Source organism: Argentina anserina, chromosome 6 (genome assembly GCF_933775445.1).
Source record: "Argentina anserina chromosome 6, drPotAnse1.1, whole genome shotgun sequence".
Taxonomy (NCBI): Eukaryota; Viridiplantae; Streptophyta; class Magnoliopsida; order Rosales; family Rosaceae; genus Argentina; species Argentina anserina.
This window is the reverse complement of record NC_065877.1, coordinates 24,941,464-24,963,761: the sequence shown is the minus strand read 5'-3', so window position 1 is coordinate 24,963,761 and position 22,298 is coordinate 24,941,464. Positions and strand designations below refer to the sequence as shown.

Below are 22,298 nucleotides of genomic sequence, written 5' to 3'. Positions count from 1 at the left end.
ATATGCTATAAGGGGGGACCCATTACCAAGTGCGAATGTAGAAAACTGTTTACATGTTTGAAATTACCTAATTTTTTTCATCGATCGTGAGTGATCGTAACAAGGAAACTCATTTGGAAAAGCCCTAGTCAATGAGGTTTTATTATGTGAAAATGCATAATTTTTGGTTGACCGTAGGTACGGACGGTCAAACCATGTTCAAAACGGATGAAATTTTTACATGGTCCCTAAATATATATATATCGATCACATCTATTGGTGTAGATCAACAATATTTCGAAACTAAATATTATTTGTGACTTTTTTAGAATGTTTTCTAATAATTCTTTTATTGTTTCAAACCTTTAAATTAGAATACTATATATTTTTTAATACAAGCTCGCAAGGCCCAGCCCGGCTCACAAAAGTCCGCACGGCCCGCTTTAGATGGACGGGCTTGGATTTTCGTATTTTTAAAAATACCCGGTCCGCCACTTATTTAAATTTACTAAGGCCCGAACCCGGCCCGTTGACGAGCATACCTGTCTCTTGTTGTGACTCGAACCCAAGACCTAATATAGCCTATTTCCTAAGAACTCAAAAGTTTCAAAATTAAGGACATTTGGAGAGCAAATCCAGATCATGACACTTTTCTAGATAAGTTTTTACCGATTTTCTCACACGTACAATAACTGTAATGTTTGATTTTGTTCAAAAATTGAAATTCGCACTTCCCGTTTTATAATCTACACTCCTCATTTATGTTTTAAAGTTTAGGAATCCTCAACATCAATCCCTTAAGACGACGACGTTGCGTTTGGCACTAAAACGCACCGTTTTGAAGCCAACAGAAAAGTAACACCAAAACGACGACGTTGATTTTAGTCGTCGTTCCCAATCTCCTAATCTCATAAATAACGAAACATTTCAACTCGCAGAGAAGCTCACTTGAGCTCCCTGCAAAAACCAAGCTCCTTCATCTCAAAAACTCACCTCCTCTTGTCAAATGTGGCAGAGAATCTAGCTTCCTTACTACCCACCAACAATGGCCTGCCAATGCCTTCTGGGCTCTTATTCATCCTCACCCCTACTCCCAAATCCCAAAACCCCCAAACCCCCAAAACCCAGACTCTCCTCCTCCTCCTCCTCCATTTCCTCCCACTTCTCCACTTCTTCCGATAATAACGACGAAAATGACAAAACCAGGACCCCCAATTTCGACTTCCTCAAGCTCTCCGTCACTCTAACCGTAATTTCCGCCGCTCTCCCCCAAACCCCGCCCTCACGCGCCGCCGTCAAGCCCAAAAAGCCACGCGCCCCCAAGAAATCCGACGCCTTATCTCCTCAGGAGCTCCACTCCTGGTCCCAGGGCCTCCCCGTCGTCTCCAACCGCATCCCCTACACTCAGCTCCTCGACCTCAGCCGCGACGCCAACCTCAAGCACGTCATCAAGCCGCCGGGGACCGAGCTCCGGCTCAGAGCCGAGCCGGTGCTGGTGGTTCTCCAAGACTCGCGAGTCCTCCGCACGGTTCTGCCGCCGGCGGAGAGCGACCGGCGGTTCTGGGAGGAGTGGGAGAAGCTGGGGTTTGACTCGCTCTGTGTCAACGCCTACACGCCGCCGCTGCGGCCGCCGGAGGTGCCGCTGCCGTATCTGAGTTTTTTGGCGAGAATGCCGGCGGTGGTGGCGTGGTTTTCGAGGACGAGGAAGCCGGCGAGGAAGGAGAGCAAGCGGGCGGCGGAGCTCCGGCAGGCGAGGGAGCAGTTCAAGGCGCAGAGGAAGGAGGAGCTGGAGAGGATGAGGAGTGAGAGAGAGATGATTGATCGGGCAATGAAGGCGCAGAAGAAGGAGGAGGAGAGGAGAGTGAGGAGAGAAATTAGAAAGAAGAAACACGACGAGTCGTTGAGGGCGGCTCGCCGGAACTACTTGGAAATGGCCAATGTGTGGGCCAATTTGGCTCAGGACTCGAATGTGGCCACCGCGCTTGGGTTGGTGTTCTTTTATATATTTTACAGGACTGTGGTGCTTAGTTATAGGCGGCAGAAGAAGGATTACGAGGACAGGTTGAAGATCGAGCAGGCGGAGGCGGAGGAGAGGAAGAAGATGAGGGATTTGGAGAGGATGGAGGGGATTGAGGGGGGAGAGGAGGATGAGGAGGGGGAACAGGGGAAGGGGGAGCAGAATCCTTATATGAAGATGGCAATGCAGTTCATGAAATCCGGGGCTCGTGTGAGACGGGCGCATAATAAGAGGATGCCGCAGTATTTGGAGAGAGGTGTGGATGTTAAGTTTACGGATGTGGCGGGGCTTGGGAAGATCAGGCTTGAGCTTGAGGAGATTGTCAAGTTCTTCACTCATGGGGAAATGTATAGGAGAAGAGGTGTTAAAATTCCAGGTTGGTTTTTGCTGCAATGCTGCTCTGTTATTGACTTTTAAGGGATAGTTTTTGGTCATGATTGGAGTGTCTATGCTTCTATTTTGCAAAAGCATATTACGTCTGTGTTTTTGATGTTTGCTTATATATTTTGGGTGATTGTTTTGTTCATCAGGTGGGATACTTCTTTGTGGCCCTCCTGGAGTGGGGAAGACTTTGCTTGCAAAAGCCGTTGCTGGTGAGGCTGGCGTCAACTTCTTTTCCATTTCGGCCTCTCAGTTTGTGGAGATATATGTTGGCGTTGGTGCTTCTCGTGTCCGAGCACTCTACCAGGAAGCAAAGGAAAATGTAAGTGGACATTAGCTGTTCAATTGTGATTCTTTTATGTTCCATCTCTCTCAATATCATTATTTAATAAGTTGTTCCTGCTAATTCTTTTCAGTATTATAATTGAGGTATTATACCATATTTGAAGATGCTGTCCGTTTCTTGTTCATCCTGTTCTTTTTTTGCTGAGCACATCGTTACATTTTATAGTTGTGTTGTGTCATTTGTGTGTGCGCAGGCTCCATCAGTTGTCTTCATTGATGAGTTGGATGCTGTTGGAAGGGAGCGTGGTTTGATCAAGGGTTCTGGTGGACAAGAACGTGATGCTACTCTTAACCAGGTTGGTTATAAATTAATGCTTGAACTTTTTAGCATTTATTATTTTATTTATATTTTGTAGCTAATAGCTTAAAATTGTTCAATGTTGTCTTGATGCTCCAGCTCCTCGTTTGCTTGGATGGGTTTGAAGGAAGAGGGGAAGTTATCACTATTGCTTCCACAAATAGACCAGACATTTTAGATCCAGCCCTGGTCAGACCTGGACGTTTTGATCGGAAGATATTTATCCCTAAGCCTGGCCTTATAGGTCGCATTGAAATTCTGAAGGTATTTGGACTTCACATCATGCTCCATTTCCACTCCCAGACATTGATTGTTCTTAGTTTTTATTGTTTCTATGAGCGGCGTATAATTTTCCGGTTTCTTTGTGTATCCTGATTATAGGTCCATGCACGCAAGAAACCAATGGCCGATGATGTGGACTATATGGCTATTGCAAGTATGAGTGATGGAATGGTCGGTGCGGAGCTAGCTAATATAGTCGAGGTTGCTGCAATCAACATGATGCGTGATGGAAGAACTGAGGTATTACTTTCTCTCAACTTTCCATAAAAAACCTATACCTTTAATCAAAGAGGCAGAAGAAGAGAAATAGTAGTGAAAAAAAAGTTTTGAAAGCTTAGTCAGGCAACATGATATGACATCTTTTGGAATATGAGAGTTATGTTGCAATTATACTTCTGTCTATTCCCTTAAAAGATGTGGTAGAGGCATGGCCGCATGGTCATGTAATCTGAGCTCTATTGGCTAATTCTTTGAAGATTTATATATTCATGCCTTTTAATTAAATTATTTATGCTACACATTGTGTATGTTTTACGAATGCCTTTGATTCTGATGAATGCAGATTACTACAGACGACCTATTACAAGCTGCGCAAATGGAAGAAAGAGGAATGCTAGATAGAAAGGACAGAAGTTTTGATACATGGAAGCAAGTAGCTATTAATGAAGCAGCGATGGCTGTTGTTGCTGCGAACTTTCCTGATCTGAGAAACATTGAGTTTGTACGTTCTCCTAGCTCAAGCCTTTCTTCCTTTATCTTTTGGTTTAAAAAGTCATAGCTTCTTCTGTTTACCTTTTATAGCATAAGATTGTTGGTTTATTTCTACTTTGCACTACCTTTACATGTTGGGCAATTTATAAATAGAAAAAAAATATCACGTATATATCTTATGACAGCTTCTCATATGTTGCAGGTCACGATTGCTCCTAGAGCTGGCAGGGAATTGGGTTATGTTCGAATGAAGATGGATCCTATCAACTTCAAAGAGGGAACGCTAACGTAAGACATACTGATTCCTTATTTTTTGTCTTGATTTTTAAGGAAAAGTACATGTGAAATGCCCATTTATTATTGACTATAATAATCACAGTTCAGTATAAAAAAAAAAGAGCGAGTAGGATTACTGTTTACCCATCTTCTTACTGTTTGTACATAATACACATATTAGGGATACAACCAGAGCATGTCAAGAAAAGGAACTGAAATGTGTAAAGATACAATTCAAACCTGCTTGGTTACTGAAATATGTAACTTAAAGTAGATGTTGGTTCAACTTTGTTAGATCATTTGTGTTCCCTATCGTTGAAAGTGCATAACACATTCATGTTTAATTGCTCATTGTACCTTTTTTTCCTTCTTGTTTTCCTTCTAACACTTTTCATGTCTCCAATGTCGTGAAGTCGACAATCCCTACTGGATCATATTACTGTTCAACTAGCACCTCGTGCAGCTGATGAACTTTGGTTTGGTGAGGGTCAGGTAAGAAAATCTTTTATTTTTGCAAAGTTATTTTCATTTATGGTAAATTATGGGCCTTGATGTAAAAACTGTGGTAAAATATCTCTCAAACTAAAAGTTTTATTATTTCTTTTCTTGTGCTTCTGTTTTCTCCAGTTAAGTACAATATGGGCTGAAACAGCAGACAATGCTAGGTCAGCTGCACGGACGTATGTTCTTGGTGGCCTTTCTGAGAAAAATTATGGTCTATCTAATTTTTGGGTGGCAGATCGTCTCAATGTAATACAATTATTTACTTTTCATTTTCAGAGTTCTGTTCTGGTGTTTGTCATTTTACTTGTGTAATTTGAAATTTGGTCACTGGTCTTTGGTGTTGTCAATATATATGTATCTGTCCAAGCTCCTTCACTATGCTGTGAATGTAAGAGGAAGACAGAATGTACTGTTAATGTATTGTAATGAACTTTATTTCAGGACCTTGATGTCCAGGCATTGCAGATTGTCAACATGTGCTATGAACGCGCAAAAGAGGTGATGCAGGGTAATGAAGTCTCTTTAGTGAGGTTTCTCATCATTCTTATACTAACAGAGTGAACATGGCATTGTTGTGGATTGCAGATTCTGGAGCAAAACCGAAAGCTCATGGATGCAGTTGTTGATGAACTTGTGAAGAAGAAGAGTCTGACCAAACAAGATTTCTTTAGCCTCGTTGAGTTACACGGTTCCCTCAAACCTGTACCACCTAGTTTACTTGACATCCGGGCTGCCAAAAGAGAGCAGTTCCAGGACATGATGATGAAGCAAAATGAATTAGTTTCAGGTAGTAACTTATGAGCTAGATGTGGAGAGTATCTTACCGGAGAGTCTTGATCGCAGCTGTGGAAGCAAGCAACACATGAGCTGGGTTAATTACATGTATTGGTCATTGATTTTGAGAGCGTCAATGTAGTATGTATCATGCTGCAATGATCAAATTTAGAAGTGTAACGCAAATTAGGAGCAAATAGGATACAGATGGTGGGGGTCAGGTATAGGCGTATAGCAACATGACCTCACGAGGAAGAAACCCCTTCGATATTCTTTGATTTAATTTTTTAGTTAAAAATGTTTCAGTGAACTAAGAGTCTAAAACACTACGGCATTATGATTATGAAGAATCTCACTGTTGGTTAATTTCTTAACAATTTACATGCTTTTAAAACAACCAGGAAGCAATTGAGAAAAAAAGTTACACCAGCACATGCAAGAAAACACAACTAAACATTGAGCAAGCCATCACATTCAGAGTTGGCAATCGGCATTGCCAACATACAGCACTATCAGTCAACAAGTGCAGCGGAGATGGCAAAAAACTCTACATGTGCAGATATAAGCAAGCTAGCGCAGTGCCGCAGTGTAAAGCAGTAATTCTTCTAAAATTGGGTGCATGCCGATCTAAAACGTTGCATCATAATTTTTATGTGCATAAATGGGCTAAGGTGAAGAAGATTTGCATAATTGAGTGGCATGTTCAGACCAATATAGAATATCGGACTATTCTTAAATCAGTATAATGTTTATGCTAAAAATATGTACGTCTCTCACAAATTTTAGATATATTTCTCAACTAAACATTTTCTTTTCCAACAATACTTAATTGAACAATAGAGGTGTTCTTAAATTGGAAAAGTATAAATCTACATAAGATAAGATTATTTGTGGATATTGAGTCATTGACTGAATTTCCTTAAGTAAACTATTGAAGGTAGGGACTTGAAATTGTATTTACATTTGACCACATAATCTAAAACTTGTATTAATCTGAAATTCAAATTGCATTTAATTAAGCTCTTCTGTAAAGAGCATCTCTAAGAATGAACTAAATCTAGCTTGTTCTTAAGTTATATAATCTAGTAGATACTTAGACTTAAAGTAAGTTGTATATTTAGCTAAAATCTGTTTTTTTTTGTCTCATCTTAGCTAAAGCTAAACCTTGATACTTTTTAGATATTCTAGTGGAGATCGATAAAAAATTAGTAAAGAAACTAGCCAAGTTTTAAAACATTTTATAAATAGTAGTCTCTTGGAGTAATTACGATTGAAAATCCATGTGTATTAATTTTCTCCATTATCTTAGTGACCAGAAGAATTGGTGATATAACAACTACTTAATTTGATCTAAACTTTGTGTGTTTCCGAAAATTATACCCTGTGTTCTTATAAGTAAAAGTAACAACTAACTAAAACACATGAGGGAGTCATGACAATATATGCCCACTCTTTCTTTGTGATGGAGTTCTAATAAAACGTAAGAAAGAAAAAAACAGAAAAACGTGACAACATTTCAGTCTGGGAAAAATTCTCAAGGCCCCATTGGTTATCGTAATTGAAGTTTGAACTGAAATTTAACCGCCAACAGGCACACAATCACCCAGAGGTGTCCCATATTCTCCTCACGATCTCCAAACAACCGTTATACAAGTCTTCTTCTTCTTCTTCAGGTCAGTTTTCAGTTTCATTTCCATATTGCTTCCTAGACCCGCAGCAATAGCGACTGCGAGAATACATCAAAACATGGCTTCTTTCATGGTGTCTTTCTTGATGCTTTTATTGGCTCTTGTTGTTGTAAACTCTTCTGCTACGGAATTCCAAGTTGGTGATGATTTCGGCTGGCAGCAGCCTGGCTCAAACAACTCCGCTGTCTACTCTGACTGGGCTTCCAGGAACAGGTTTCATGTTGGAGATTCACTCTGTGAGTTCTATCATTACTCTCTCTAACTAAATAGATCGTCCTCTTTTATATATAGCACACTATGCCTCAGGTTTCTTGACTTCTTATTCTTTCATTTGTTGAATCTGTTACCTATTGCGAAGTTTGGCTTCTAAGTACGTTGTCTCTTTAACTGATATATTGCATGCATTAATTTGGTTATATTACTTCTATATTTGATGGTACGTACGTACTGTTGGTTTGTTTTACAGCTTTCAAGTACAAGAATGATTCAGTTCTTGAGGTAGACAAATGGGGCTATTACCACTGCGACACAAGGAATCCAATCATCGGATTTAATAACGGGAAGAGCATAATGAAGCTCGATAGGTCTGGCCCCTTTTACTACATCAGTGGAGTCCCAGATCATTGCAAAAACGGCCAGAGAGTGATAGTTGAAGTGATGGAACCTCATCCAATTTCGCAATCTCCACAGTCCTCTGCTGACTCACCTGAACCTCATGATTTTGTTGCAGACTCTCCTTTATCTTCACCAAGTTTAGGAGTTGTGATCTCAATAACACCTTGGTCACTTACTGCTCTTGTTGTCACAAGTTTAGCTCTAGTGTGTTCAGCCCCGTAGTCTTTTCATTTCTTAGAAATTAATCTTGGCTGTTAAAAAGTGTGCGCACCTCGCCTTTTAATATAAGATTCAGTATTGAACCTTGTTTCTTAATTATAATATATGGCGGGTCTGTGTTTGATTATTTATTTGGTCCAATACGTACGAGCTATCATGATGAACTTTTTTCTTGTATGTCTTATCAAGTATCAACACTATACAATTTCCCAATGATACGTGGGGATAAATTTCGATTGTTGACGACAGACATAAATTAAACCAATTTTTTTTTCAGTTTCTGTTAGCTACAAAGGGAAGTGTTGCACATTCTATCATAATTTGCCCATTTGTTGATTCTTCCGTTGCCTAATATGCTCATAATTATTATCTTTTATTTATGTTATATATTTTAGGATTGGAAATATATAAATTCTCTAAAAGCTTGACTTCGGAGAGAGAATCATTTGCACTGAATGCCACCCGGTGTCCTCGGCATATGAGGAATTTTTCAGTTCACCCGGAGAACATGTGGCAGTGTCCAGTAATATTTTATTTCAATCACCATTTGACACTTATGATTTAATTAAAAAAATTATATTTAAGCTATTTTATCGAAGACTATTTTGGGTTTCTTTCTAAAACCCTACACCCTACACTCTAATACCCTAAACTCTAAAACCCTAAACCCTAAACCTAAACTCTAAACTCTAAACTCTAAATTCTAGTTCAAAATTATCAATACTCATGAATGTCATTTCACAAATAATAAAATATATAAAATTATAATTTTAGTGTAATAAATCCATGTGTCAAAATATAACAGATGATGAGAACCGCTAGATATTACCACGTGGTTCTCCGTGAGCACTAAATTTTTTTTCCCGGCATAGAGCCAATTCCTACACAATTCAAGGGTCAACAATTTGAATTCGTGCATCATCGGCAAAAAAAAGACACCTAACGTTGCCGCAAACAGTTGAATTTGCTTGAATTCATTCTTTAATTGTAAAGTATTTGTTGAGAACTATCATGACGGCCAGCATCCTCTTGTTGGAGACATAAAAAAGAGAGATGGTGTGGAGAAGTGAGAGCTCATTGCGATACTAATTTGGTTGCCGTCCAAAATTGAAATTCATGGCGATGTAGTAAGTTTGACAAAAAGTTGTTCTAATCACTAATTAGATCCGAAAGATGAGGGAGTATGTTTGCTTCATTTGCTTTGAGACTGGACTATATGTTCATAATAATGTATATATTTTAACAATTTTGAACATCCTATTGTAATTCTAATAAATTACTACGTTGTTAATTCCCTCCATTATCCCAATGAATCTTATGAAAATATATATTTAAAACAAAATTGTCATAATATATGTTGCTACCGTGTGTGTACTGACCAATGTTTGCAGTTGTTAATGTTGTTGGAGAGTACTTAAAAGGAACAAAGATGAGTAAAACTAATGATATATGGAAATGTCATATGTAAAATGTAAAAGTTACTTGAAGCACCTCACTCACGCCAATCTCATCATGTAAAATGTAATGTCTATTACGGTGTCCTCACGAGCTCTTCATTTCTCACATAAACTGATCAGCAAAACACAAGTTACACAACCGAACTCAAGCAACTACACCAGCTGTGCCACTCCATTGTCATATTATAGGAAATTTGGTGGATGGATGCTCCTCTAGTCATCATGATTTCGTCTCCTATAAAGTCATGTAAATACAAGATACTATATTAGTAATAATTAAGTCGAAATCAATATAACATAACATAATATGAATACTTATATTTGATTAACGAGACTTACAACCAACATTTGAATGAAGAAATGTTTAAGGTTGAAGTGTGTAAACACTGGCCTTAAGAGTAGATTTCGTCACTCGGAGACAATGTCTCGGTGTAGTAGGTTTGTGGCGTCTACCCAACATGATACAACAACCGTTGATCCTTGTAGGTGTACACTCGCAGACTCGGATCCTATAATTAGTTGTTATTCCTTTGGCATGATAGAAAGACAACTAAAGAGAGATTTAACTATATAGAAAATAGATTGGAGAATGTGTATATGAGTATATGCGTATATATGTATCTCATGGAATGAGAAAGAGATATCAAGATTATATAAGAGTGGAAGTTTGTATATCATAAAGATAAAAGAGAAGTTATAAAATAATTGCAATACCCCCATATATATTATGAATATGATAAACATATATAAATATGAGTTATTTATTAGCTTGTAACACCCACTAAATGTTTTAGAAATAAAATAGATATTCAACTTTAGAATTTAAGATTACTCAAAATAATATTGTAATTTGAAATTTAACAAAAATTCCAATACATATCACCTAAACTGATGAGCAAGAACACATGCATCTACAGTACGAAAGCTTAATGTTGATCTAGAAAGGCAACAATTCCTTCACTTGTTTTTGCTCAGTATGTACGGTATCCTGGTTACCTCCAATTGGGAAGAAGACAGTTTCTCCACTCCCTTTGTTCAGTATGTATGATATCCTAGTTCTTTGCAACTCTCAGCACGGGCGTTTGTGGATACTGACGAGCTAGATTCTGGTGTTTCCTCTGTTCTTCTCAGTGCCCTTCTATGTGCTTCCTCTGTACTTCTCTGTGCCCTTTTATGACGTGCTTGCTTTTGTGCTCGTTGGTGTGCTCGTGCTGCTTGTCTTTGTGCTCTTTTCTCTGCAGTCTCGCGTATCTGTTTCCTCCATTTCAATTTCATCAACAAGTGTCTAATCCAGGTGACACCAAGAAATAAGAAAACAGATCCCATAGTCCCTGCACAAACAGATGCCACAACTCCAAGGGTCCAATTTTTACCTTCGCCGTGTCCGTGTGGCATGATTATCCATGAGGCTGCAATGAAAGCTGTGGCCATGAGTGACACTGCCACCCACAAGACTTTGTGAGCAACCACGAGAAGTGTCATCAGTGATTTTCTCCGGAAGGGAATGATGCTCACCAACACAATGACAATGCACATAGATATGAACAATGCCGCAGTGTTGCTTATTGTGAAGACCTTATAGGCTGTTGTTCTGCCACCTGTTGACTGCCCTCGATACCATCCGTCCTGGTAGACACCACCAGGTGGATTTATGCCAGCAGTAAAAGTGACTGAGGCAATCAAAACCGCAACTATTGTGATTGTGTTCCTAGTATTTTGCAATGCTTCTCTATATATTTCATATTGCCCGGTTTTATTCACTTTCCCTCTTGGCTTTCGGAGCTACTGCGAATTCAAGACTGGTGAGCTCATTCTTGTTCTACACGATTCTGAGCTAACAAAAACACCAGAATTCATCACAAAATCATGGCTGGGATTAATCTTTGCTTGTGCCATAGCAAAGTTGTCCATTTGTTGATTGTCCTGAGCCGAATGCGCAATGCCAATTTCTGGATCAGATTGATCACTACCTGGACGCGTGTTACATTCAAATAGCCTATCAAATTCTTTATCCAATGCAGCTCTAGGACTTTCTAATGTTGCAGTAATTCCTGATTCAACCTCTGGGGTTGAAGAGAACAGCTCAGTACTTGTCCTGGCACCAAATCTCTTCAATGTATGTCTAAGATCCGACAATCTTCTTTGTTCATCAAGGATGTCCAATGCTGTTTGGCCTCTTTGGTTCATACAATTGGCATCTACTGCAGTATTATTGATGATGTACTCTGATAACTGAAAAGTTTACATAGTTTAGATATTAAAATCATGCAAATTTGAAGGTATATATGAGGTAAGATAACTGACCAATACTATAAAATTAGAATAGGAGTAACTTACTCGAATGTACCCGGCAGAGACAGCAAGATGCAAGACTGTGTTACCATTCTTGTCAGCCTGGTTAAGCAGGTTGGTGTTGTTATAATTCTTTACCAATGAGGTAAACACATCATATCTGTTAAATCTCACAGAAATATGAAACACAATTTCTCCATCTCCTGTGAGAAGTTCTAAGGATCTGGGAGAGCACACAACAAGTTCCTCAATGATTTGGATATGACCATTCATTGCAGCCAAGTGCAGTGGTGTGTAACAGTAGCGATTGAGTTCAAGAGAAAGGTTTGAGTCAATCATCAAGAGTGTTTTTGTTATCTCTACCTGACCTTTTTCACAAGCCAGATGCAGCGGCAGAAATCCATTGTTGTCAACCTTCCAAGCAAAGCGGGGACATGCATTCAAAATAGTCTTAACAATATCTGCAGGGTTCATTGAAATACTAGTTCAGGGTTATGATCACAAAAGAGCAAGGTTCATTTTACAAACATATAGAGAACTGCAGGGGTACAGCTTACCGACATAGCCTTCTGCTATAGAAAAATGAAGAGGACTGAAAGCTTCATGTTGCTCAAAGTCTAACAGCCCTGGTTGGTTTGCCATGTACTTGACAATATCAACATCCCCGTAACTGCAAGCTACGAAGAAAGCAGTTTGCTCGTCGTTAAGACTACAAGTCACATGCGGATTGGCCTCCAACAGCAGCTTCACAACACTAGTATTCCCTTGGCGACAAGCTTCGTGTAACGCAGTTTCTCCCTTAACATTTCTAACAGAAACCAAGTCAGGAAGCAGCTTAATAATGTAGGTAACCAGCTCAACATGCCCGAATCTTGCAGTAAGGTGAAGCACTGAATTTCTTGTTTCCTCAGTTTTCCGCAAGAGAGATTCTCTATTGTAATGAACCAAGTCCTTGAACGTTTGCATGTCATTTCTTGCAATTGCTTCAAACAGCCCTGGAATCATTTCTGCAATTTTCAATTTTTTCTATATGGGGGAATTTAAAGTAGAGACTGTCTCACAACCAGTTATACAATCAGACAATCAGTCATAGGAAATAGCAGATAGTTATAAATTTATAATACTACATCTGCTTATAGCCAAGAAGAATCATAGAGACTTCAAAGAAAAAACTCAAAAAAGTCCAAGTCAAGGTCTTCAGTCCAAGTCCATGATCCGGATACTACTCTCATCATGGCATCCTTTACCAAGCTGGAAGACATACATGAGCCAATCTATCAGCTCTGTTCAAGTCAAAGAAAATCAAATAATTTCTCACCAACTGTTAGGAAATATCCTAATTTTGGAATGCCAGGTTCATACGTCCCGGCAACTATTACTGAAACACGTAAGAAGTTGCAGAGAAATCTTCCTTCCAATTCCTGAATAGAAATCCCGTCCAGTATACCAATCTTTCACTATATCGAATTAATCTACGAACCAACTATGCTAATAAACATGAACAACGTTTAAGCTCATCACTGAAAAATCAAATATATGATGACTTAACAAATTCCTGCTCTTATATAACTAAAATTTAACAGTTAAGCTCATTATGATCCACAAATAGAAGGGCCCCATCCCTTTCAATTCATAAAGAGCAACGACGAATGCCCTAGCTTTAGAGATTACATACATGCATATATATCAAAATCAAGAAAAACGATCTCATTCCACAATTACGTTACAGCCTTCGACGATTGTAGGTACATCGGCCGATCCCTATATACCCCTCCTTTCTGTTTCGATGCCATTGCCGCCTCGCCCAGCCTTCTAATTTCTTATTTACCCCGATTTCAAATTTCGTGACTTTTGCGGCTTGGTCCCTATGCCCTTTTTATGTTTGCTATTCCATCGTTAAATTTTACATCATTTGCCTTTGCGGTTGGAAGTTAATCTAAATTGTATTTTTGGTCTTCAAGTTCAAGTTTTAACCTGGGAATAACTTGTGAAAAAAATAAAGAAACACGAGTAAATGTACTAGCTCCCGGAGTCATATATGTACATTATTTCAGCAGGACCATTTGATCGATGAGTTGTAGGTAATTTTTTCATGATCATTATCATACTGTTCTGAAGTTTCTTGTGCAATATTACTTGGATTAACCCAACAACATTACTAATAAAACCAAGCAGGTTTCTTCGATTTGATCAAGCTATGTGGTTTAAATTTCATTTGTTGTATCAATTGTGCACTGCTTCTAAAGGAAACTAGGATAATGGTGAATTTTGATAGATTTCGAACCCTTTAATCCAGATACAAATTGGGAGATCACCATACTAGGATATTCCAAAGCTAGAAAATCACAACAATAGAAGATTTTGGATTGATGTGTGAATAATATTACACATTTAAGTACAATAAATACTCTTATTCAGTAATCAGTATGAATGATAACCTTGATGGAATGAGCTCTCAACATCAGAATTTTGGCTTTCAATTTCATCTGCACCGCCCCAGATTCCCCTTTTCAGTTTCCTCCAATTCAACTTTCTTAACCGGTGATCCACAAGCATCACTCCCAAACCAATGAAAATTGTTCCCAGAGTGCCACCACTAATAGCTAGTAGAGCCACAAACACATAGGCTGTCCCATGATTTCTCGGCATGATCACCCATGTGGCTGCAACATAACCTGTTGCCATGAAAGCCACAGCTATCCACATGATCTTGTGGGAAAACACCAAGAGTTTCATCTGTGGTTTTCGTCTAAAGGGTATAACACTAACAAGAACAACAACTATTGACAGTGATGAGAAGAGAGCAATATCATTGCTAATTGCAAACACCTTGAAAGCTGTTGTTGTGCCTGCTATCGATTTCCCTTTCATCGCTCCTTCCTGATAGACACCTCCAGGAGGGGTAATTCCAGCAGTAAAGGTAACTGTCGCAATTAAAATGGCAACTAGTGTTATGGTGTTCCTAGCATTCTGTATCGCTTCTCTGTACATCTTATGCTGCTTATGATCTTCACGATGCCTTTTGCTCGAAGACTTGCTACAGTGATGACGTGAGTTGGTTGATGGGGATGACTTTAGTTTGTGTGCTTCCTTGTCAAATCTCCCTTGAACTTGATTGTGGTGTGATGACTGTCTTGACTTGTATTGGTTCTCTGGTTGAGTGCAGGTCATTTCTTGCCAAGAGGGTAAAGCATTTTCAACTGTGATACAGGACATGTCTTCGAATATGCAACTCTGGCCTGAAGAGGTTGTTTCTGGTGAACAAGAATTTTCCACATTACTGCATCTTTCACCACCGGCTTTGTGGAATATTGTCCAAAGATGACGAGCCCCTGCACTGTCCTTGGCCTCACTGAGGAGGTCAAATGCAGTAAGTCCTTTGCTGTTCCGTGAATTAATCTCCATCTTTGCTTTGTTGATCAAGTACTCAGCAATCTGAATTGAAGAATGAAGAAACCTTTCGTTTATAAGTGAATTGAATGATGTCAGTCCTTGCCAATTGGCACATTATCTTTGAAATCCCTAGACTCTATGCTTGGCATATTATCTTTTACTTACAGGTAGAGATTTCTTATAAAGAATCATGGCAGTAATACTGATATATATATATATATATATATATATATATATATGCTATCTCCATTAAACTTAGTTAAAAGATTCAAGAATGATGCTTAGATATGTAGCTGATAAAGCTGTGGCATTTAATTTGTATATATTTTACTACAATTGCAGATTCTGCTTCAATAATCACTTTTGATAAATATCTTCTCAATTACTTTAGTTAAGAAAGTTAAAAGATCATACCTCATAACGCGCTCCATAAACAGCAAGGTGCAAGATAGTGTTACCGTATCGATCTTGACAGTGAAGGAGATTAGTACTGTTAGCAACACGCACCAAGAATAACAAAGCTTGATAATTGCCGTATCTCACAGTCAGATGAAATATTGTCTCCTCTTCTTTTGTGAGATAATGAAAAGCCGCTGGTGCTTTCAATGCGAAGTCTTCAAGGACTGATATCTTTCCATATATGGCTGCCAAGTGCAGAGGTGTATAACCGTTGTTGTTATACTGCAAGGCCAGATTGACATCACGGCGTAGGAGTAACCAGGTTATTTCTCTATGCCCTTTGTTGCAAGCATAGTGCAAGGGTGAATTTCCATTGTCATCAGCCTTTTGAGCATAGTTAGGGCAGATGTTTAGTATCTCTCTAACAATATCTGCACAATCACATCATTATTATATTTTGCAAGACAGTTAAAAAGCAGTGACACAATATATAGTTTCATGCAATGATATAAGAAAGAGTATCGATGCATAAAATCAGCTACGAGAGATTTACAGCTATTAGCTATACCTGTGTGTCCGTTAGATGCCGCAACATGAATGCATGTTTGATCAAGCCCAACATCCTCTAAGGTCTCAATCCAAGGCTGATTCAATAGGAGATTGACTGCATCAAGATGGCCAAAACTGCAAGCTAGAAACAAAGCACTCTTTTTTTGAATATTGAGCTTACATGCTGCTTGAGGATTGGCTTCTAATAGCAGCTTCAAGATGTTGGCATTTCCAAGGCGACAAGCTTCATGAACTGGAGTCTCAAGGTACATGTTTTCAGCAGCAACAAATTCAGGGAATAACTTAATAATTTCCAGGACCATGTCAGTGTGTCCCAGTTTTGAAGCGAGGTGTAGAACTGTGTTGAAGGAATCAGCTGTTCTTTGTGAAAATATTCCTTCATTTTCATGAAGTAAGTCGAGAAATTCAGGAATGTTGTTGCTGCTAATGCACACTAAAAGCCTCGGATCCATTTAAGGCTTCAACGTTGGAACATACACTTTGTTGTCGATCTGTTCTTTTGACTAGGCTCAAGAATTAGGGGGTACGGTGTTGTACGATAGAGTACAATGACTATATATAGTAAAGGGCAGTGGATTGAGTGGAGTAGGCTTCAAAACGTAAATTGCACGTTTTTGCAAGCTCTATTCATGCACGGCAAGTTCTTGGGAATTTTTGATAAAAATTGGAAATTTACACGAATATTTGACTGAATCAGGAATATGTACATGATGCATGGATGTAACTGTGAATATTCAAGGGGACTATTCACCCCAAAGTACTAGGTATTTTCAAGGAATATGGTAATCAAGTATCTCCAAGGAATATGGGATAAGATAATTCAACAATTAATCTGTACAACTTTTTTTTGATCAGAAAATGAAGCTAAGTTTGCTAGTTCTTAACTCAATCAATAAAGAACGTGGTTTACTACGTGGTGATGACTGGGAAAAGAAAAAGAAAAATAAACTACTGAGAGTTAGTGATTCATCCTGGTTTACTATATGGTAATGACTGGGACAGAACGTGACAACGAGCTACTGGAAATGAGGATTAAACCTGGTCTTCTATGACTTATTCCCGACAGTCAAGTCTTTCATCACCTACTCTAGGAAACTTCCTGATTATGTAGTGCTGCATTTTGCCAATCATACCAGTTGTGTTCTATTTGTCGACTAAAAGATTCCCTCGTTTGTACCAAACCTTGATGTACATGTCCTTCAAGGCAAAATTTGCTCAAGTTGAAAGAACGATGCATTTATGCACCATAAAAATGTATATGCCATGTTAAAATTCTTATAATGCTTACTCTAATCTAATGAAATTCAGGCTCTGTAGATTGATAAAATTCAGGTTGGCCTGATGTTGATAGAATGTCGACGCCCATTCCACAATTTCTGGATATTGTTCTATCTTAGATCCTTGTGTATATTTTATGGTTCTCTTATATCAGTCTAGGCCAGACATTTCAGAAAATGTATATAGGAGTGCAAATTCTGCAGCTGAAGGGATTGGTTGACTTTGTCAAACCTTGTTGCTTAAGCAATAATCTTTCACTTGCAGAATTCCACAAGTTCAATCATTTAGTATGTTCTTGACTGACCACTGCTTTGTATTTACATACATGACTCTGGTATTGGTGTATAACCAGTACGTCCTCCTTTACGAGAATTGAGACCACCAGTACCTCTGACGTCTTTGCCAAGCTACACATAGGTTAATCAGCTCACTCAACAATTTAAACTTGATCAATAGCTTTCTAGAGAAGATGTGCTTTGGAAGTTTAAGACCGAGAATGTAGAGTACAAAACAGACCAACTGGAAATGGTTGAACACTACGATTAGTGAAGACAACCACAGCTCACAATAACAGTGACTAGAATCAAAATACTGAAGTAATTTAAACTCTTACCTCTCCATTGGTAGCTAAAAGAGTCAAGATATGCATCATTATTAGCATCGCAAACTGTTGATGCTATCATCATCTGAGTCTAGGCTTCCGATCTCAGATACTGTATATAGAATTATAAACCTCCATTTTCTTTCTCCACATTGATCTTCACAGCCAATGACCTGATAACGAACACATCACACAAAAATGAAATCACATGATCACAACACACAAAAGAAAAAGGAAAAGAAAAATTTGAAAAGAGCATCACTTGTTTACAACTTATATATAGATACCAAGAAATAACAAATGGCCTATCAAAATAAGATCTGAGGTTGTAGATAGCTTGTTCTGCGGTTGTAAAATACAGTATTCTGTTAGAACAAAAGAAAAGTAAGGACCCTTAGAATGTGGCACAAAATAAAAGTATAACCATTTGTTTCTCCTAAATTCCTGGTCAGAATCCAACCAAAACTTGTAGTTTACGTAATAATACCAAGAAGAATATCTACTTGGAGCATTTATCAGATTTTTGTATCCTATCAAGCCATGCTTTTTGCAATCAGCCGAAACACTCTATCAAGAGAGTTATTGTCAAAGTCAGGATTCTTAAGAAGAGCCTTCTGCGATGTAAAATCCAACAACCGTGCACAAACTCTTGAAGCCATCTGAACAATTGACGAGTCATCATGTGTGCTTTCTATCCAATAAGCCAATGCTTTCAATAGGTTAACAGCAGTTGAGTGATCCAAAGGCACAGGCACTTTGTTTGACAGAAGATTCAAGATGGTCTCCCATGCAAAATAGATGCAGCCATTATCCGCTGATTCCGCTCCCTATATAACGATTATGCTGCCTAATCAATCTTACAAGGCAATCAACAACAGTGTTATGACCTCCAAAAGAAACCAAAGCTATACATCCTCCAATGTCTACTGTCATTCGGGACAGCATTGGAAGCAAATATAGCATACCGAGTGGAAGGGTCCTCTTGGTTCATCATCACCCTCAATCGAGACTCGAGAGCATATACCCTAAAAGCTCTCCAATCTTGTCTTCGCATGCATCTGATGCAACAGGAGTTTCTGCAACATATCTCCCAATTTTCCTCACCGCAGCGAGAAGATCATTCCCCTTCTTCTCTCCATGTTCCTTTGCATCCTTTAAGTACTCCAGAACCACACCAACTGTCTCATCGATCAAGGTCTTTAATCATATTCACACAAGCATCAAATTAATTATCTTCTCAAGCAAGGAATACACAACAGCCACACTCCTTTTCTTTGAACAAGCCGTCTCACCAGTGTGCGACGCTTTCAAATTCTTACTTCCTCTATTTCTCAAATAGGCAAGTGCCTCCAACAGAACAGCAACCTCAACTCTCAATTGCGCCATAACAAGCACCAAGCACCTGTCAGCAGGAACATCCTCTTTCATCTCACCATCAGCTACTTCACCTACATTATCTACCTCCCCTATCAACCACCCCTCCCCGAAAATCCACACCATCCCCTCAGCCAAAACAAGCGCCTCCAGCTTCTCATTGGCTCCAACATGGTTCTGCAGAATCGCCACAACACCGTCACGCATATAATTCGGCCACTTTTCATCCTTAAGCACCCGAGCTTCGCGGCATTGTACGACATAGCAAAGTGCCTAGCCAATGTAGCCACAATCACTGGGAGCTCCGCCGCGCGTACACATCAAGAAACACCAGTTTACTGCACAAGCTTCATAGCAACATTGTGGGGGTAATATCGGTGTATGAGAAGCCAGCAATTTGATGAAGCCGGCGGAGTTGAACAGGGTGATGGCTCCCTTATCGGAAGCTGTAGAAACCAAGTGAAGAAACTCATAGCATTCATGGAGAATCGGGTTTGATTCTTGAGAAGTTGAGATGAGTTTGAGGACGAGTGGGATCTTAGGAACGGCGTCGTTGGCGGCGGCGATTTGAGGGACGCGGCAGAAGACGGCGAGGGAGGTGATTGAGAGGCGTAAAACGACGTCGTTTTTTAGGGCGGCGACTTTGCGCAGGAGGTGGTCGAGAAAGTGGGGAGGGAGGGTTTGGTGGAGAGTGAGGAGAGAGGAGAGGTCGTTGGTATTGCAGAATTGGGTGAGGAGGTCAAGGCCGGCGAGGCGATGGTGGTCTGTGTCGGAGGTCAGTAGTTTTAAGCTGTCGTGGACCAGCGGCGGAGATTGGGTGTCTTGTTGTGAAGCCATCGGTGACTCAAAGGTGGCCGGGGATCGAAGAGATCAAAGGGAGTAGGTTTTGGTTTGCCCAAAAAAAGAGAGAGTAGGTTTTGCAGGGTTTTTTTTTTTTGGATTGTAGAGTTTTGTTTTCCTATCGTATTAGGAAGGGATACGGTGTCCTTTGGCCTTTGCCCTCCTGTTAGGAATTGGAAACAGATAAGGTACTTGCTATCGTATTAGAACGGTAAATTCTTTATGCGGTACGTACTTGATGTATCTCTATTTAGATAATTCTGATATATGAAAATAGGCTGGTAGAGTGGTAGTCATATATATATATATATATATATATTCAGTTTTAATATTTTTGTTTTTTAATTTTTTAATTTTATATTGTAATTCATATTTTCTTATCATCACCAAATTGTCTCTCACTTATCTCTAAAATACAAGTATATGTCCTCCATATCCACTACGCATATATCAAAATAAAATATTAGTATAATTACTACAAAAGTACTATAAAATGATTAGTCCTTGAAAATAAATTACAAATAAATTGTCTGTTTTTATTGGATGTCATAACTATATTAAGAAGACTTATATTTCGATATATACATAGTAGATCCTTATCAAACTTTAAAAGATTTTTTTTGGAGTCAAAGACAGCTTTATAGATCATGAGTAGGTTATAGCATGGACACATTCCACCCGCTAATCCAGACTACGTTAAAATTTAAATATGCAAAATTACTACAATCTTTGAACAAAGACTAATATTCAAGCAAATTCTATGTTGAAACCATAAGAATAAACTCCCAAGCAAGAGTTACCAAGGAACCAGAGGAGCTAGTCACCAAGGAAAGTGTAAAGTGAAAGAGTGCACCATAAACATGGAACGCCCTATGGGGCCACCGAGGAACCATATGAAAATACCGAGCATAAACCCAAGCAATTTCAATGATACAAACCCTAGAATGAAACACCACACGTAACACATATCGATGCCACCAATCCAAGAAGGATCAGATGCCATATCGACCAACACTAACTTCTTGGGTCCCAAATCCGAGCCCAAGTGTGGATTGGCCTTGAGTGTCAAACCCACTCCCCAACTTGGCCCATATTAGCCCAAAGTCATACAACAGTCCAAAGCCATAATAAGGCACCCAAGGCAAATATGCTGCTGCCGATCGAGACTTTAGCCTGCACTCCGAGAAGTACCACTGACGCCGCACCAACTTCTCCAGTCCGCCCCACCATTTGGGGGCCCAGGCATCGCCACATGAAGCAGCTTCACCCACTGATGCACCCAACAACAAAATCCTCACAGTTGGAGTTGTAGACCGCCACCAATGGCTAGCCAACCGAGGTCCCAAGACCAACCTCGCCGAAATTGAGCATCGCACAACCCGCAGCCAACCCAACCACCAATCTACTACTCTGGCATGACAACGATGATGGCCTGGATCCCATAACCGGGTCCAATACCACCGATTAGATCTTCACCGACCCAGATCTTCATCGCCGCCACCCAAAAAGCTGCAACCCTGCCTTGCTCCGTCGACTGCCCAGAAACTGACAAAGCCCTCTCCTAGAGTCGAGAGAGAACTCCCCAACACCTCGCTGATGACGCCAGTGATTTTCAAAACCAATCTGTGTTCCCCCATGAGAATAAGGGAATTTGCCTGAATGATTAAGCCACCAATGGCCGCCACCCATTAACCCTAGCAGAGCACTGCTAGGTTTCATATCTATCAAACTTTTAAAGATAATTGTGAGGTAATTTGGGAATAATAGATTAAAATGAATTTAAGTGTGGTTTTAAGGAGTTTATAATTAGAATTACGAAAATATCCTGAAAATAAGATCAAAACTGACATAAGTACCAAAAAGGAATGCAATTGAGAACTTCAGATACTAAATTGTTCGTTTTCATATATCAGATACCAAATTATTCAAGTAGTCATACATGAAGTACCATAGGAGGAATTTACCCATATTAGAAATGGGTGCGTTTTTAAATCTTGTGCCATTT

The 22,298-nt window shown here is 39.3% G+C and overlaps 3 protein-coding genes across 3 annotated transcripts in view; 2 read left to right on the top strand and 1 right to left on the bottom strand.

The window, feature by feature from the left end:
• LOC126798978 (uncharacterized) overlaps positions 1 to 22,298 on the top strand; it is a 187,386-nt gene that overhangs the window by 118,902 nt on the left and 46,186 nt on the right. The window lies entirely within an intron of this gene.
• Positions 920 to 5,919, top strand: LOC126798965 (probable inactive ATP-dependent zinc metalloprotease FTSHI 2, chloroplastic). Its single transcript, XM_050526066.1, has 11 exons — positions 920 to 2,372; positions 2,527 to 2,699; positions 2,917 to 3,018; positions 3,120 to 3,284; positions 3,402 to 3,542; positions 3,865 to 4,023; positions 4,216 to 4,301; positions 4,703 to 4,781; positions 4,917 to 5,039; positions 5,235 to 5,291; positions 5,379 to 5,919. Exons 1-11 carry the CDS (start codon positions 1,025 to 1,027, stop codon positions 5,592 to 5,594), a joined length of 2,649 nt encoding a protein of 882 aa, XP_050382023.1. The 5' UTR covers positions 920 to 1,024; the 3' UTR covers positions 5,595 to 5,919.
• On the bottom strand, positions 10,441 to 20,336 carry LOC126800126 (uncharacterized). The gene is given in 9 exon segments (XM_050527414.1): positions 10,441 to 11,778; positions 11,884 to 12,299; positions 12,396 to 12,864; positions 12,963 to 12,967; positions 13,065 to 13,121; positions 14,277 to 15,273; positions 15,646 to 16,061; positions 16,199 to 17,997; positions 18,092 to 20,336. Coding segments are annotated over 8 exon segments (4,011 nt in total). The 5' UTR covers positions 16,653 to 17,997; positions 18,092 to 20,336; the 3' UTR covers positions 10,441 to 10,581.

Coding starts and splice junctions, on each gene's coding strand:
- LOC126798965 (XM_050526066.1), top strand. CDS start 1,025: ATGGCCTGCCAATGCCTTCTGGGCTCTTATTCATCCTCACCCCTACTC. Junction 2,373..2,526: donor AAGAGGTGTTAAAATTCCAG/GTTGGTTTTTGC, acceptor TTTGTTCATCAG/GTGGGATACTTCTTTGTGGC. Junction 3,019..3,119: donor GTGATGCTACTCTTAACCAG/GTTGGTTATAAA, acceptor TTGATGCTCCAG/CTCCTCGTTTGCTTGGATGG.